General features: G+C 39.9%; 1 protein-coding gene across 1 annotated transcript in view; it reads left to right on the top strand.

Annotated features, from left to right (window-relative positions):
• The window catches only part of polr3e (polymerase (RNA) III (DNA directed) polypeptide E), a 43,450-nt gene that overhangs the window by 12,532 nt on the left and 12,041 nt on the right, over nucleotides 1–18,877 (top strand). Inside the window, exons 5-16 of the mRNA XM_067429712.1 lie at nucleotides 2,209–2,324; nucleotides 2,403–2,485; nucleotides 3,827–3,934; nucleotides 4,081–4,130; nucleotides 5,308–5,427; nucleotides 8,229–8,314; nucleotides 8,399–8,443; nucleotides 8,524–8,615; nucleotides 11,700–11,820; nucleotides 11,918–11,999; nucleotides 12,983–13,042; nucleotides 17,725–17,882. Of these exons, the coding sequence (XP_067285813.1) occupies nucleotides 2,209–2,324; nucleotides 2,403–2,485; nucleotides 3,827–3,934; nucleotides 4,081–4,130; nucleotides 5,308–5,427; nucleotides 8,229–8,314; nucleotides 8,399–8,443; nucleotides 8,524–8,615; nucleotides 11,700–11,820; nucleotides 11,918–11,999; nucleotides 12,983–13,042; nucleotides 17,725–17,882 (1,121 nt within the window). The remainder of the gene's footprint in view (nucleotides 1–2,208; nucleotides 2,325–2,402; nucleotides 2,486–3,826; nucleotides 3,935–4,080; nucleotides 4,131–5,307; nucleotides 5,428–8,228; nucleotides 8,315–8,398; nucleotides 8,444–8,523; nucleotides 8,616–11,699; nucleotides 11,821–11,917; nucleotides 12,000–12,982; nucleotides 13,043–17,724; nucleotides 17,883–18,877) is intronic.

Here is an 18,877-nt window from a genome sequence, read left to right as displayed (position 1 = left end):
TGGACATCGTGGATGCTCGTATGGTCGCGGCTCGCACCGTGTGAGAGGAAATACGAGACGAACCGAGCACGTTAAGAGCACCTCCGGACCTTACGATCATTTTAAAACATGTTTAAAAAGTTCGGGGAGTCGGCCCGATTTTTACCAGCATATGGCTGTCCCCTATTGCCAAATCATGCACAAGCACGTCACATACGCTCAATCTATATATTATTAGCTCAGTGGCTGCCACATACTGCGTTCACACACACACACACACACACACACACACACACACACTTTCTCTCTCTCACGTGCAATCTTCTCTCTCCCTATGGTTGTTTCGGTTAAAAGGACCATATGGCTGTTCTCTGCTTTTCAACAAATCATTTTCACACCTTTTTTCTTTATTTTTTGTATCTAAAGCTATAGTAGCAACATTGAAAGCTCCGGTGTCTGTGTTACATGAAAACTCATGTGATCGCGGCCGGCTCGCGGTGCAAACAGTCGTGCCGTGTACCAGCTGATTTGATGCGATGATCAAATTAAATGACTCGTAGCGTCTGCAATATCTCCCAACCTTCCGAGTGTCCGAATTCGCACAGTGTACGCCCGCCTTTACATCGAGCATGGCTATCTGAAGACACCTGCTGATGCCCGTTTCACACACACAGCGTAGTCTTTTTTTATTTTTTCCCAACTGTAGGGGGACCCCGAGAGCAAAAGTTACCAAGTGCTGCTTTAAATAAAAATAATGATTAAGTGTTAAATAGGCGACTTTTCTCTCCCCTGAGAATGTTGACATCCTAATCTTGTTTTTGTTTTTCATTATATGCTCAGGCCCATTTTCACATCACAGGTTGTATTTCACATGTTACACTTTAACAACTGAGTAAAATGTGATTTATGGTGATTTGTTAAAACCATAACAATGTAGGTTATGCTAACATCCAATATTTTTCATACAATAAATGGAAAGCAAATAAAAATAGTCTCCTCCCCCCTTTTTTTATGATCTGAAAAATTATCCGATCCATGACTCGTGATCCGAACCGTAAATTTTGTGATCCATTACACCACTATTTCTAAGTCAATAATGATGGATGATATAATGGAGAGCACTCGCCCTTTCTTGGGGGTGGAAAAATAGGTCTTTATGACCTGCTGGATTTCTTGTGAAAAGATTTTTAAAAAAATGTTGTCTATTGTAAGCTCTAATTTAAAATGTTGGTTATTTTAAAATAGTCTAGCCGGTTTCTAAAGCAGGTACTAGGCTATAAATATAAAGTAATGAATAAAACATTATTTAAATGTAGTGCGTTTAAACATGATGCCTATAAAAGAGTGTATAGGCCTACAAAGAGACATGCCATGTTTAGTAACAACTTTTATATTTTAAATATATAGAAAATATTGAATACATGTGAAACAGGCGTGAGAGATTGTGGACATCCTAATCTTTTTGAAAGAAAGTGTCATTATAAGCTCAACCTTAACATGTTACACTTTAATAGCTGAGTAAAATTTGAATTTTTTGTTAAAATCATAACCATATAGGTTATTTTTGTTAGGGATACTCTGCCCTATTCACAGCAGAAACGCAGAACGGTGGAAAGGGCTTATTCAACATATTTCCTACGTTTAGATATGTGGGCAAATGCATTTTTGTCTCCGTGCATGCATTGTTTTAGTTTGGCAGGGTCGCCGCTAGCTTAGCTTAGCATAATGAATGGAATCCTATGTTGCCAGATAGCATGTCCTAAGTAAAAGTGATCCCAACTAGGAGTTGTGGGATTTCATGTGTTGCGTGATATCTCTGCGCCCAAGGAGAAGTGCTTCGCCTGTGCTACCCTGTTATATAGTCCCAAGTTAATATCTGCCTAGGAAATCGCCCAGTCTTAATCTGCATCGCTATTTGTACTCGTTGTGAATACCTTTTACTCAGGACAAGGTAGCTGGCAACATAGGATTCCATTCATTATGCTAATGCATTTGCCCACATATCTAAATGTAGGAAAGATGTTAAATAAGCCCTATTTCTAAAAACGGTGGAGTGTCCTTTTAACACCAAAAGTTTTCATCTTATGAATGGAAAGCATTAAAAATGGTCTCCTCCACCTTTTTCTGATCCAAAAAATGATCCGATCCGTGACTCGTGATCCGAACGTTGATATTTCTGATCCGTTACAGCACTACCCAGAGGTCAAGTCTTTCCCGTGTTGTATTCAGGTTGAACTGGAGGTAGCGATGGATACCATGAGCCCGAACTACAGCCGCAGTAAAGGCGAGCAGATCGCCCTGAATGTGGACGGCACGACCTCTGAGGACTCCAACGTCTACTCCACGTGAGGAACCTCAGCGCTTCTGCTGTTTGAAAGCAAACTTTAGTCTTTCTGGTTTTAATCCTTTCCTTCTGCTTAAAGGAAACTGATGGACAAGCAAACGTTCTCATCGATCCAGGCCACCACCAATACGTCCCGCTACGCTGCAGCCGTGTTTCACAAAGGTACTTCATCACGAGGAAGGACAGCGGCACAGGCCTCCACGGACGCAGCTGCTGTTTTATTACTGATGTACCTTGCGCCAGTTTTGTATATTTTGAAAACGAGGGATGCAAACAGTCACGAACACACACCCACACACACACACACACACAATATGTTGGTGTTCACATTATTTGCTCTTATGTTATGTTAATGTTCCCTTAACGCTGGGTTATTTGGGGAGCTGAACAAGGTGATCTTTCCCTCACAGCAGAAACACACACACACACTTCTTTAGTGACATTGATCTCGTGTCTAAAAACACAATGCCAGCGCAACTGACGGCTCCCGTAACCCAACCAAGCTCGATGTGTGTTTGTGCTTGTATGCTTGCGTGTGTGTGCGCATGTGTGTTTGTGCATGTGTGTGTGTGCGCGTGCGTGCGTGTTTGTGCGCACGTGTCCACGCATGTGTGTTTGTGCATGTGTGTGTGCGCGCGTGCGTGCGTGTTTGTGAGCACGTGTCCGCGCATGTGTGTTTGTGCATGTGTGTGTGTGCGCGTGCGTGCGTGTTTGTGCGCACAAGTCCATGCATGTTTGTGCGCGCGTGTCCACGCATGTGTGTTTGTGCATGTGTGTGTGTGCGCGTGCGTGCGTGTTTGTGCGCACAAGTCCATGCATGTTTGTGCGCGCGTGTCCACGCATGTGTGTTTGTGCATGTGTGTGTGTGCGCGTGCGTGAGTGTTTGTGCGCACGCGTCCACGCATGTGTGTTTGTGCGCGCGCGTCCGCGCGTGTGTTTGTGCGCACGCGTCCGCGCGTGTGTGTTTGTGCGTGCGCGTCCGCACGTGTGTGTCATGGAGAAGTGCCCATATAAGGAATGATGTCATACAGGGCGAGAAAAACTTTCCGAAACTAGTTCTAATGTGTGTTTGTGCGCGCGCGTCCACGCATGTGTGTTTGTGTGCGCGCCTGTGTGTGTCATGGAGAAGTGCCCATATAAGGAATGATGTCATACAGGGCCATACTCGAGAAAAACTTTCTGAAACTAGTTCTCTTATCCTGAAGGAGTGTATTTAGCACAGAAATACTCCATCACACGTCCCACTAAATAAGGCAGAATGCATGAGATGGCTTTAAACCCGTCCCTTACAGAGATCATAATGAGATCATAACCTTTTGAAGTTTAATAATCACATTAGGCAGCATCAGGTTTATTGTTTTTCCACCCCCAAAATATAAGAGGCCTTAAAATGATCATGAAGTATAGCATTGAAGACTTTGTGATCTTTCATTTAAGAAAACTGATGTGTATACGTGCCAATCAGTGTGAGGTAATGTCCTGTTATTGGTGTGTTGGTGGCAGGAGAGCTTCATCTCACTCCACTGCAAGGAATCCTCCAGATGAGACCCAGCTTCACGTACTTGGATAAAGCGGACAGTAAACACAGAGAAAGAGAGGCGGCCAATGAAGGTAGGATGGGCTTTTGGGTCACTTTTTGGGTCTGATTTGATCTTAAACTCACATGAAAGGGAAGTTGCACAGGTCTTTTCTTCTCTAATTGTGCCATATGTCGAATGAATCGCCTCTCAAACAAGAACAAATGTGTCCGTTTACAGCTGGAGACTCTTCTCAGGATGAAGCAGAAGAGGACATTAAACAAATCACTGTAAGGCTTTCCTTGTTTGTTTTTTATTAAGGTTTTATTTGAACCATCAACAACACATTCACACATCACCACAAACAACAGCAACGCGACATACATTGTGTTTTTAGATCGTGCATATATAAAAGGGGGAAGAGAAAGAACAACATCAGTATATCATAAGCAAAACCTGACGACAGCACCAGTTTGTCCAGTTAGTTATAATTGGTTTTGGAGATATTTTATGAAAGGACGCCACATGACAGTGAACTTAGGCCCGGAGCCCCTTAAAGGGTTAGTTCACCCAAAAGTGAAAATGATTTCATTAATTACTCGCCCTCATGTCGTTGGACACCCGTCAGACCTTCGTTCATCTTCAGAACACAAATGAAGATATTTTAGTGTAAAGCTGAGAAAGGCTTCAGATCGGCCTCCATTGGCGTTCAGTCCATTCCCACTCACAAGACCCATAAAGGCCCTAAACACATCGACACACAGCCCATCTCACTACAGCGGCTGGACAATCATTTGATGAAGCGATGAAAATAGTTATTGTGCGCAAAAATCAAAATAACGACTTTATCCGCCGAGTTATTGCCGTGAACTCGACGCACGCGTGAGAATATGACGCAGATCTGCCGTTCATGACCAGAAGAGGAGGAGCGAGACCGTCACGGAAGACAATAACTCGCCGGATAAAGTCGTTATTTAGATTTTTTGCGCACAAAAACTATTCTTGTTGTGTTGTAAAATGATTGTCCAGCCGCTGTAGTGAGATGGGCTGTGTGTCGATGTGTTTAGGGCCTTTATGGGTCTTGTGAGTGGGAATGGACTGAATGCCAATGGAGGCCTATCTGAAGCCTTTCTCAGCTTTACACTAAAATATCTTCATTTGTGTTCTGAAGAGGAACGAAGGTCTGACGGGTGTCCAACGACATGAGGGGGAGTAATTCATGACATAATGTTCATTTTTGTGTGAACTAACCCTTTAATTTGAGTCTTATTTATTCCAAAATTAGGAATTGTAACACATCTCTGGCCTACTGTTTAAAGAAGGAGGGAAGGACTGTTTCCAACTTTCCTTGTTTGAACAGGATGCGGGGTGTGTGTGTGTGTGTGTGTGTGTGTGTGTGTGTGTGTGTGTGTGTGTGTGTGTGTGTGTGTGTGTGTGTTGTGCTCATTCGTCTCATTGTTTGGCCAGGTGAGGTTTTCCCGCCCTGAGTCGGAGCAGGCCCGTCAGCGCCGCATCCAGTCCTACGAGTTCCTGCAGAAGAAACAGGCCGAAGAGCCTTGGGTTCACCTGCACTACCACGGCCTGAAGGTGAGTGTGATCACATGACCCACGCTTGATTGACAGACACATCCTGCCACACTCATTTTTGTGAAAAAACACTGGATTGAAATGCCAAAATTGCACAAAAATCTTAAAATGTAAAAGTGCAAGAGCACATGATGGCGTTTATTGTGTTTATTGGCTACCATTCTGTATTTTATTACATATTTCGTCACGTTCCCCAGTCGCAGTAAATGTTTTAAGTCTTTAAGTACTTTGTGTTATTTGATAAACAAAAATCTGAATGGCTGTTTGAAAACATGTAAATAACTTTGACGTTTTTCTCTGTAACAAGTGTGAGTCAGAAACAAAGTTGCGGTGTCGGTTTTGTTACCCTTTTTAGCGCCACCTACCAGCGGCGTAGCAGCAAATTTTGTGCCCTGGGCAAAAGCCATCTTGCTGGGCCCCTGTACCAAATACCATAGTGATACCAATGGTGGGGGTATTGCATTTTTTGCATAAAAACACTTAAAAATGTAAACAAAATAAGCCATTTGTACATGAATGCTACAAATGTTAGTGCATGTATATGTATGTAGAAAACCCTTAGAAGTCAGTTTTCTATAATTTTATTGCATTACTGAATACCTAAAAAAAAAAAAAAAAAAATATATATATATATATATATATATATATATATACACCGATCAGGCATAACTTTATGACAGTGAAGTGAATAACACTGATGATCTCTTCCTCACGGCTCCTGTTAGTGGATGGGATATATTAGGCAGCAAGTGAACATTTTGTCCTCAGAGTTGATGTGTGTGAAGCAGGAGAAATGGGCAAGCGTAAGGATTTGAGCGAGTTTGGCCAGATTGTGACGGCTAGACGACTGGGTCAGAGCATCTCCAAAACTGCAGCTCTTGTGGGCTGTTCCCGGTCTGCAGTGGTCAGTATCTATCAAAAGTGCTCCAAGGAAGGACCAGTGGAGAACCGGCCACAGGGTCATGGGCGGCCAAGGCTCATTGATGCACGTGGGGAGCGAAGGCTGGCCCGTGGGGTCCGATCAAACAGACGAGCTACTGGAGCTCAAACTGCTCCACAAGTTAATGCTGGTTCTGATAGAAAGCTGTCAGAATACACAGAGCAGCTCAGTTTGAGGCGTATGGGGCGGCATAGCCGCTGACCAGTCAGGGTGACCTCTGACCCCTGACCCCGCCGAAAGCACCAACAGTGGCACGTGAGCATCAGAACTGGACTAGGGATGTCGAAAACTAAACATTTTCTTGACCGACCACCGAGCCTCATTAGCCATTTGAAACCGGTTAACCGATTAGTTTAAAATATGCTGCGCTATTTGAAATAACAGCCGTGAGCTGCGCCTGCAATTTCGCAACTCTGTCTCATCTCTCTATGATCTCTCTGGTGCTCTGCCTTCCGCTCTCTCACACACACACACACACACACACACACACACACACACACACACACACACGCACACACACACTGTCCCGGTGCCATCGCCTCCCTTCCACTCACGTCACTTTTTTAAAATCCTCTACAGCACGAAACATGAGTCCCGCAAACGCCGTGCCGAGGAGCTTGTTTGTAATCGGAGGATAAATGGCTCCTTAGTTTCCGAATGGTTTGGGTACGAGGTGATCGCGTTGAAAATAAAGGCGTGTGTCTAGCGTTAGGAGCTCATTTGAAACATTGCCGCGGCTCATTTAAAAAAAGGCTCCGAAGAGATGCCGCTTTAGTTGGAGGTAGTGCTAACAATAATAAAGAAAGATGATGATCAACACCTAATGTGAGATGTAGATGAAATATATTTCCAAATGTAAGCCCATCTTAAGCGAAATGACGCTTCATCCTGTCGTCTGCACCGGCTCTAACCTCGAGGGTTTACTTTTTGCAAACCTTGTGAGCGCAAACCCAAACGCTGTGACCTCGCACCAAATGTTTTATTGGTTTATTAAGTACAAACAGGCGAGTTATGAAAAATTGAGTGTGAGGGATTTGTTCACTTCACACAAAAAGTTTTTGGAATGAGACGGCTAACGGTAGAAGCGTTTAGTCCTCTGTCTATAATAGCCTAATTTAGAGAATTTTTTTTTTTAAACCGACAACTTTGATCGGTTAACGTTGATACAGTCAACCATCGGTCAAACCGTCATCGGTTAACGTCCCTAAACTGGACCACGGAGCAATGGAAGAAGGTGGCCTGGTCTGAGGAATCACGTGTTCTTTTACATCACGTGGATGGCCGGGTGTGTGTGTGTGTGGCTTACCTGAGGAACACATGGCTCCAGGATGCACTATGGGAAGAAGGCGAGCCGGCGGAGGCAGTGTGATGCTTTGGCCAATGTTCTGCTGGGAAACCTTGGGTCCTCCATCCATGTGGATGTTACTTTGACACGCTCCACCTACCTAAGCATTGCTGAGACCATGTTCAGCCTTTGATGGAAACGGTATTCTGGTGGCTGTGGCTCTTCCAGCAGGATAATGCTCCTGACACAAAGCACAAACGCTTCAGGAATGGTTTGAGGAGCACAACGACCAGTTTGAGGCGTCGACTCGGCCTCCAGATTCCCCAGATCTCAATCCAATCGAGCATCTGTGGGAGGAGCTGAACAAACAAGTCCGATTCATGGAGGTCCCACCTCACAACTTACAGGACTTAAAGAATCTGCTGCTAACATACGACAGCACACCTTCAGGGGTCTAGTGGAGTCCATGCCTCGACGGGTCGGGGGGACCAACACAATATTGGGAATAAATGGTGTGCCTGATCAGTGTATATTATGTCATGGATGCGTTCTCATTAATTCTGATTGCATCTGTAGGACGGACGGTCTGAGCATGAGCGCCAGTATCTTTACTGCCAGGCCATGGATACCACAGAAAACACGGAGCTGGTGAAAACGCCACGGTTAGTGCAGTGATGGTTTCTGTCAATGAACACTGTGTGCCGTGTTTGCTGTTGGTGTTCATCTCATGTTTTTGTTCTCCGCAGTGAATATCTGTCCATGCTCATGCCTCCTCTGGCTGAAGAGAAAGTGTAAGTAGAGGAACTTTCTGTAAGATGCAATGCATAGTGGTCGGTATTTTTCTGATCTTATTTTGTCTCTGGCTCTCTAGGGTCAAGCCCATGGGTCCCAGTAACGTGCTGTCCATGGCCCAACTCCGCACCCTTCCTCTGGGGGATCAAGTCAAGACGCTGATGAAGAACGGTCAGCTTGGCTTATGGTCTATTTTTATCAGTCTCTTAGGGCTGCACAATATATCAAATTAAAATAGATACCGCAATATGGCATAGCGCTGCTGTGTTTAAGCGTCAGTCGGCTCATTTACTGTGAATCCAGCCATTCTGAGACACTGAAAGCTGGCAAAATTATAGCTTGCTGGTTTATCATTTGGAAATTAAGCAAATAAGTCTTATATTTTGCCATTGCAATTTTGCAGTTAAAACGTCTTACATGTCGTGTTATTACCAGTGTTGGGAGTAATGTATTACAAGTGACACGAGTTAAATAATCAGATTACTTTGTTTTAAGTAACTAGTAAAATAATGGATTACAAATTGACGTAGTCACATTGTACTAACTCAAATAACTAAAGTTATAGTTTGGTATGGGGTTAGTTACTTGTAATTATGCATAATTTACTGTTGTTATTATTATAGTAAGTGCATATAGCAGAGGTGAGACAAAGTCATTGTTATGCAAGTCACAAGTAAGTCTCAAGTCTTTGCCCTCGAGTCCCGAGTCAAGTCGAGTCAAAGATGAGGCAAGTCTCGAGTCGAGTCAGAAGTCAAAGACAACAAGTCTCAAGTCGAGTCCAAGTCCTACCATTTTAGTTTCGAGTCACTTCAAGTCATCTTACCACAGAAATAGAAATTATACAAATCATGCATGTCTGTAAGATTTGTATCTATTTAAACCTCTTTTTATAAAATGACATTAAGCAAATACAGTAAAAAAACAGAAAATGTAAATTTTCACAGGAAATGCTTGTATTTCAACAGCCTATTGCACTAAACAATGCACAGCAGCTTCAGTCCTGTATTGTGTTGACCTCATATTGCAAAACAGTTCAACTTTCAAATAAACATGGGTCCTTTTAGCCTAAACTTAGGGCCATTATGGGAATATTGTTTTGCTTATTTTTGGTTTACTTTAAAAATTTAATTGATTCAAATATTTTGTTTTGCTATACTTTTTATGCCAGCTTGCCATGGTCCCCCTAGCATCCCCTCGCGGCACCCAGGGGTCCCTGTCCCCACTTTGAAAAGCACTGCTATAAAGCATATGACTTCAGTTTCTGGAGGGATAGGGCTTTCTTATGACTTTTGAAGCAGTGAAAATATTAACACAACAACACTGATATGAGTAAAGAGTAGTTTCAAATACAACATGTGAGGCTATAAGGGATTTTCTGACATCTGTTTCATATTCTTCTCAGGTATGAAGAATACCTAGAGGGGTGGGGGGCCCAAAACAAGCCCAATATTATATTATTTATTATCATCAGTATAATTTATGATCAATAATTTATCAATAAATGAGCCTGCAACATATTAAATTGAAATCTCTTGGAGTTTAAAAAGCAAATACAGATGGGATTTTACAAAATTCTTCAAGTTGCAATTAAGACTGTGAACAGAAGAGGTTTGGAGATGGAAAAAGAAAAAAGGGACGTGAAGGAATATGACAACTCCAGTCTGAGTTATTGCACACATATTAGGAGCAGTGGTGAACATGCACACTATAAACCGTAAAAAGGATAAACCCTGCATCTCAATGTACAATCTGCTCAAAATAGTATTGAAAATGACTAATGTCACATAGCTACTATTTAGGATTAATATGCACTTTTTTTACAGTCTATAGCCCTATTCGGACTGGATTAGTTTAACATGGGGACGTGGGGGTAAAGTAATTATTACCAGAGGTTCTCGGTGATTTTAGTCCCGTCCGAATGTGCCATCTCGGTAATCATTACGGACAATGTCAGTAAAGATTACCAAGACTTTTACCTTCTGTAAAAAGGTCTGGAAAAATGACCTCGGGTAATACTAATCCCGTTCGAATAGACCTGCTGTAAAAATGTATGGTAAAATGCCGTCATTTCCTGTTTAAAGTAAAAAAAAAGCGCATTTTGCGACCTTGGAGGCGCTTGAAGCCATTTTTTCTAATGAGCCCAAAAAACCGCGACCCGCAACTCGAGATTTTTTTACCGCGACTTGCCAAAAAAAGAAGCCCAAAGTCACGTGTTATATGCGGACTTGGTAGCTATGGATACTGTCGAATCAAACCAACGTGGGACTACAGTGATTGGATGAGGTGCAGGCAGCGCGCGTGCTCTGCATGCATGCATACAGGTGCAGATTTTTTTTCACAGATGCAGATACACTGAGAGCGGTGCGGCCGTGTGAAAAAAAAAATTGCCCCAGGTTTTCATGGGAAGTAGCAAGTCTTCTCGAGTCATAAGGCTCAAGTCCAAGTGAAGTCACGAGTCATTGATGTTAAAGTCCAAGTCGAGTTGCAAGTCTTTGTACTTTTTGTCGAGTCGAGTCCAGTCATCAAATTCATGACTCGACACCTCTGGCATGTAGTAATGTGTAACCTTAAAATAGTGTTACCAAATAATGCATTTCTTTTGAATTTACAACAAAATATCTGAGTCACTGTGCATTTACTCATCTCATGTTTTGTATTTCACAAAATGAAAAACAAACAAATGATGCATATTACATGAATCTGCAATAATTAAATAATAAATAAAGAATGTAAATAAACTTTCTCTATTTAATCTCACTTTATTAATCAATTCTTTGCTGCTGACCTTTAATCCAATTCAAAATAACTTAAGTTAAACATCACAATTGTATTTCATTCAGTTTTTATTGCTAAAGTAAGAGTTTTGCAAGAGCAAGCCCAGCACAGATGAGAAAAAGTAATGCAACACACTAGAAAAAGTAACTAAGTAATACAATTAGTTACTTTTTAGGGAGTAACGAATTAAGTCTTTTAAAAAATAGTGTAATTACAGTGTAGTTTTTCGTAAATTGTTCGGCTCTTAAAAATGGTAATTTTACAGCTTTTAAATATTTATTTTCTGTGCAGATTTACAAAAATCAAACTAAATTCGATACTACCAATCCACTTTTCATTCTTTCCAAATATACAGCAGCTATAGTCATCTGGTGAATATTCCTGTATTTTTCTATATTGTAATGTATATCATACATATATGTTTTCCCTCTCATATCATGCAGCACTAGTGTCTATATAGTTGTTTTGTTTGTCTGACAGTGAAGGTAATGCCGTTTGCCAATCTGATGGGGCTGCTGGCGTCGGGTACGGACTCTACCGCCGTGCTGCGTTGCATACAGCAGGTGGCGCTGCTGGTCCAGGGCAACTGGGTCGTGAAGAGGTCAGGCTTTTTAACATTACGTTAATGCCCAATCTGAAGCTGATGCATGACGTTTTAGTAGATGAAGCTCTAAAATCCTGCGACGTGTCTTTGCCAGTGATGTGCTGTATCCCAAAAACACCTGTAGTTCACACAGCGGCGTTCCTGCTGAAGTGCTCTGTCGTGGCCGAGACTTTGTGGTGAGCTTTATTTTCGTCTGCAGTATGTATATTAGCTTAATATGATTTCCGCTTTGGATGGTAATGACAAGCCATATCTTTACATGCAATATAATGTGTATAATGTGTGTCACACTCTGGCTCTTAAGCACAGCTGGAAGAAAATAAAGCTAAAGGTTTTTTGCATTTCATTGAAAGAAAGCATTGTTGCAAACAGAAATGCTACAAAGCTAGAGGTTTTTTGCATTTCCTGGAAAGAAAGCATTGTTGCAAACAGAAATGCTACAAAGCTAGAGGTTTTTTGCATTTCCTGGAAAGAAAGCATTAGGCCGGAGACACAATGTGAGCGTGGCGTTTCTGTTGCGTCTTTGCACACCAGAAGCGTGTCTGATGCGGTGCTGCTGCTGCTATTAATGTACAGGGAATAGGCTACAGAATATTTCGTTATGTATTGACAGATTTAATATTTCAAAATCGATAATTATGTTGTTTTTTATTATTACAATTAGGCCTATATCTGCATATCTGCATGCATTAAATAGAAGGCGTCTCTTCTATTTGAAGCATACACATGTTTTCCGCGCGGCTCGGACCCCGTGTGTGACGCAGGCAGTATGCAAGCTCTAACCCGTTAACATGGGAGCCAAAATAAAAACGGACAAGCCACGCAGCCGAGACCCTCACAACATGCTTGCAGTATGTCCCCGGCCTTATTGCAAACAGAAATGCTTTAGAAATGACTAGACCTGCTTATTTTTCGACTCTCTCAGAAGAGATCAAACACAACACTAGGTATTTATTTTTTACAGTGGCTAAATTAACAAGAAATTAAGCTTTAACCCCATATGTTTTCTAAACAGCACAGCAGTAATGACTTTATGAACTTCTTTGCTTGCAAGATTGATAATATTAGAAAGAAAATTATAACCATGCAGCCGTCTACTACAGTATGTTATCAAAGCACCTGCTGATTTCCTAAGAGCATTTTGTCTTTGCGTTCTCAGATGTGGAGATTCACTCTGGAGCGAACACTGATGAGAAAAGAGGTTGCTGCCATCATAAAGGTTTGTAAGCTGAATTAAAACAGATAATAACTTTTGATAATGTTAGTATAATTCCAATAGGACTGAAGCAGGTTTACTTGATTATCCATTAGGGGTGTCCCCGACTAAGGATTTACACATTCGAATCAGAATTTTCGAATCTCTCTATGGTCGACCGATAGTCGAATAATCTGTGTGTGTGTAAACCATAGACCGTAAAAACATAAACGGTATAAACAGGTTGGGAAGGGCAGGACACCAGTCAGCAGGAGGATCAGCAAGACTATTTTTATTTTACTTTACACACGGCACACAGCCACCACTTTTAATAAAGTGATCAAAACTAGGCTACACTACACATTCATAAATGAACCGTTCTCTCATAACATTTAAAAGCCGCGATCGAAACAGAACATCACACAAATATATAAAAGAACATTTTGATAAATAAACCTAAAAAAATACCTGCCTAGAGAGGAAAAGAACACTGAGTGCGTTTATATGCACGTTCTTAAGCCGATTGTGCCTAAAGGGGGTCGCACACCGGACTGAAGCTCAGCGCCGTGTCTCAGGTAACGTTATCTCACTTCAGGCAGACGTGAACATTATATACGCGCGAGCTCAATTTTGAATCGACTTCTGACAGAAGAGCTGCACGATGAGTGTATCTTGTAGCACAGGGTGAAATCAGTGTTCATTCACGATTTGAGGGAAATATACATTTAATCGCCGCTGACAGGCGTCGAATGCCGCCGTCGGTGTGTGTGTTCGAATTTTAAAGGCGCGGCGCGTCCGGTGCGAAGCTCAGTGCCCTTAAAGGGGCGATCACTCAGCGCCGCGACACGTCTTTATAACACTAATATTGAGCACCCCCATATTGCCAAAATGGTATGATCCTTGTTTCATACAGGGTCCCCGCGGAGTCTTAAAAAGTCTTAAAAAGTATTAAATTTCAGAATCAAAATATAAGGCCTTAAAAAGTCTTAAATTCGCGGAAGCATTGCGTTCTAGGTCTTAAATCATATTAAACAGGTCTTAATTTTCCTACGTCCATGTAACGCTACCTCATTGAAACGCTCTCACGTCCCGCAGCACACGCGCACGTGTGTGTGTTTGTTCCGTGGTGTTTGTAGTTCTTTCTTTCGCTAGACCAACTATTGTTCGCTCTATTACAACTACAAATTAGGCAAGCATGCCACGTGTATTTCAGCCAATCAGCTTTCGTGTTATTGGTACAAGCCTCTTTCTGATCGTACCTCACAGACGCATAAAACGGATTTTATTCTTCAGCTGAGTCTGACGGTTCTTGCAGTTCCGCGATCGTGAACGCGAATCTTGCATAATGACCAAATAAAAGTATAATATACCCGATTGCACTAAATAGAGTTAATAACAGTGGTGCAAACGCCGAACTCCGATGTCAGACTGTAACGTTATGTGTTTGCTGCCTGTCAGCGCTCGCGCGAGTGTATTGAATGTGTTATTTTTAGGCTCATTAGCCTAACGTTACTCTTGAACGATCAAATGTACACATTATGCATATGTCTATATCCTGATTTGAGTTAAAAAGTTTGGGAACTGTCAGTAAGTACTGGATCTGGGCATTAAAGCTCTCAAAGTGAAAGCAAACTAATATAGCTTAACAACAACACAAACGGGGAAAACAGCACTTACACTTAAAGGAACACTCCAACTGTTTTAGAAATCGGGCTTATTCTACTTTGCTACATTTAGATATGTGGGGAAATGCATTTTAAGCTAAGCTAGCGGCGACCCTGCCAAACTAAAACAATGCATGCACTGAGACAAATGCATTTGCCCACATATCTAAATGGGGTTTATCCAAAAGAAGTTGAATAAGCCCTATTTCTAAAAACAGTGGAGTGTTCCTCTTTGTATGCATCTTTATGTTGTATTTATTTTTCCTATTGTCATTTGTTTATAAGTATATATTTTATTACTGACCGATTACTTGATTACGTAATTACTTAATAACGTTTTACTTATATTAAGCAATTGCTTATTGCTCTGGTTGGTCATATTTCCCACCCCAAGCGATCGTGTTATTAGAGATATATAGTGCACTACTGGAACAGCCTTTGTTTTTCTAATATGCCTACCAAACAAGATTCATGCATTTTGTTAGTTTTATTGCCATGTGTGATCATTGTGCATCTAACATAATAATATGGTTAATGTTGCATCCTAATTATGAAAAAATAAAAATGTATGAAAGTGACCACCACCACCACAAAAAAAATAAAAAATAAAAAAAAAAAAAAATATATATATATATATATATATATATATATATATTAGGGCTGGGTATCGATTCAGATGTTCAGATTCGATTCGATTTTGATTCACAAGTCCTCAAATCGATTCAATTTCGATTCTCAATTCGATTTTCGATTCAACTCAAATGAATATAGATTTAATACAAATACTATAGGTATTTATAAAAAAGAACAGTGAACATAAATGTGTAATTAAAAAGAAATGAAGAGCCACAATCATGTATGTTAAACTTTTTATTTTAGGTACACCTGAGTACATTAAAACAGAACGCATCTCTATATTTCAAATCCATACAATTGTTAAATACAATTTTGATGCAACTTTATTTAAAAAAAAAAATTATCTGAGAAGTATTTTATGGATGTTTTGATATATTTATTCTAAAACATAAAAATCTAGGATATTGGATGTTTTTTTATAGCAATTTTCAGTACACGACAAGCTTTTCTTGCAATTTTGCTGCTCATGTGTGCAAATTTACTTTTCATACATGAGAAATGCGTTCATAATTTTTTTAGTCTATGGGTGAGTAGTTGTCGTGGTAACAGACAACAATACCTTAACTGACTTAAGTTGACTGTGGACTAACTATTATTAGAGGAAATCTGTTTATAATATAAGCTATTAGGGTTTGAATCATTATAATTTGAATATGTCTATAATGGCTAACGTACATGCTTAAGTGACTGCTCAAGTTTGATCCTAATGCAAGGCAAGCATTCGCGTGTATGTAATTATTTTTAGCAGTTGTGTGCTCGGCTCTGTGTGTGTTGTCACATCAAATGGTTCCGCATATTTTTAGTATTACTACAGTATTTCACCTCAGCATTATAAAAGGCGACAATGCACCGGAAGCTGCCATTTAAACACTGAATGGATAAATGATGTGCGCCTCTCGCTCCTTTGTAAGATTGCGCAAGGCAAATGGGTGACATCTAGTGGAGAAGACTAGTAATTAGATTTACGTTAAGCTTATGTTCAATGTTAGCGGAAATAAATATTTAAAAAAATCGATTCATGGCCTTTGAGAATTGATTCTGAATCGACCAGATTTTAAAAACCGATTAATTGCAAAATCGATTTTTTTTTGCCCAGCCCTAATATATATATATATTAATATATATTAATATTAATATATTAATATATTAATATATTAATAAATTAAATAATATAAGTTTAGGTAATTGAGTGATTCTGGATTTCTTATGCATGTTTTTTTTTTATTGCGCAATATAGGTCTTAAATTTTATTCATAATGGTCTTAAAAAGGTCTTAGAAAGTCTTAAATTTGACTTGGTAAAACCTGCAGATACCCTGTTCATAACACCCGCGAAGATTCGACCATGAGATCAGTGGTCGAATCCGGTCCTGCATATCGATGCATCGAATCTTCGACTATTAGGGGTCACCCCTATTATCCATACAGCATTTATAACGAGTCTCAAATATGCTAAGTCTTTTGACGAAGGTTTATTAGGTCATCTGTCAATCATCATTGCATTGCATTATATGTTTAAAAAATACAGAGCTTTGATCATAAAACTAAGCATTTAAATATCATCTTACTAAGATTGATATTTATATGTATGTTATTTGAGTATCTGCTATACTGTTATAAATATCTCATTTACATTACAAACTTCAGAATTATCACTTTTTGTACATATAAATATCAGCATCTGCACCAAATTGCATATTTTTGCATAGTTTGAGTTTATTCTCACTATATCATATGTATGAGCTATGACTCAACAAAAAACATTTAATATTCTGTCTAAAGTTGTAATAAAAAGTCATATGTCAGGCTTTAGGGCTGTGCAATATATTGAATTATCGCAAATGTATATATCGCTATACGCATATCGCAACGGCACGCAATATCTGAATGATTTTATTAGGCTACTTCAACATTGTGAAAAGTGTAAATTTTAGGTCGACGCATAGCAGAGAATAGACTGGGGTTACGACTGTTACTTATGGGACTTGCTTGATGTTAAAACGAGTTATTAAACGCAATAACTTGTGAAAAACAATCTCGCGCTGTCTGACACACACATCGAAACATTTATGTTAAAAATATATTATCAGATTTGTGACAAATTTATGCTAAAACACTGCTGGTCACTGCTGGTTCTAGAGATGCTTTCTTTTCCCGGAGAGAATGTGAAACATATAAATGGTGTTATTCTCAGTTTTTAAATATTTTTTAAAAATATATAATTTTAATAGATTTTACACACTAATAGCAATATCGTATCACATATCGAATATCGCATTATTCAAGATGTTGCATATCGCATTTTTATTCAATATCGCACAGCCCTATTGATTATGATGCAATAATCATGCATGTTATTCAGCATATTGCACTGGCATTGATGTTTTTCTCCATCATGTGACTTCAGCTTCCCCCAGAGGATGTGAAGGACTTCCTGGAGCAGATGTCTGTCCCTCGATTAAACCGAGGCTGGGAGTTCCTGTTGCCCACGGATCAGGATTTTGTCCGAAAACATCCCGATGTGGCTCAACGGCAGCACATGCTTTGGCTGGGCATTCAGTCCAAGTATGAAACTGCCATAAAATGTGTTCATTTGTTGCTTTTAAAGTGATCTTTCATCTAGAAATAACATTTTATCATTTAATCACCTCATGTTTTTCCAGCATCATATTTCCTCTTTTATATGGTGCTCAAAAAGGCCTAATCATTCCTCCACTCTAGCTCTTAAATCTCATTTGCGTTCACGTTTTCCAAAGAGAAACCTTCTAATATAGTGCACAAGTCGTATACATTTATATTTACATTAATGCTTTTATCCAAAGCGACTTATATTGCATTCAAGGTACACATTTTACATTTTAACAATTCTAGTATACACTTTATGGTTATGTTTTTGGAGGTTGGCAGTAAAGATAATGTGCTTTTTCATTGTGTAGAAAAAAAGCATCTTTTGTGTTTCATGGAAGATAGTAAATAGAGCACATTAGTCGTGTTTATGACGTAAAAAACAAATTAATTTTCTCCATAGGGTGAGTTAAATGCATTAACGAAAACTCATAAACCGTTGAAGATAGACCTCCTGTGAGCTACAGGGCTGTTAATTGATGGTATTTGCTGTTGTTAAAGCTTATTTAAATACAATTTTAAAACTTCATTACCCATGACTCCGCAGAGGGAAATCTCCACCAATCACAGAATCTAAACAAATTGCACCAAAAGATCCCCCCACTTCCTTGAATCATTGTAAAGGAGATTAATTTTCTAATTTTAATGTCATTTGCAATGCTTCATGGGATTGTAGTTCTTTCCTTCATTAAAGCTTAGGTCTAAATAATTGCTTCAAATCAAAGTTTTCCTCTTAGTCTGTTTTATGGCTTATTACTCTTTAACTATGGTGCTTTAAAAATCCCTATGGGCACTAATGCACTCTATACAGGGTTAGAACTACATGACGGTGAGTACATGGAAAAATGTTCCTTTTTTGATAGCTAAATAAGATGAATAACACAGAATATTAAAGATATTACACACAGTTTGGTCTTAATAGAGAATCTAAGTTT

This window comes from Pseudorasbora parva, chromosome 21 (assembly GCF_024679245.1).
Source record: "Pseudorasbora parva isolate DD20220531a chromosome 21, ASM2467924v1, whole genome shotgun sequence".
Classification (NCBI taxonomy): domain Eukaryota; kingdom Metazoa; phylum Chordata; class Actinopteri; order Cypriniformes; family Gobionidae; genus Pseudorasbora; species Pseudorasbora parva.
Note: the sequence above shows the minus strand (reverse complement) of the source record. Positions and strands in the feature narration are given on the sequence as shown.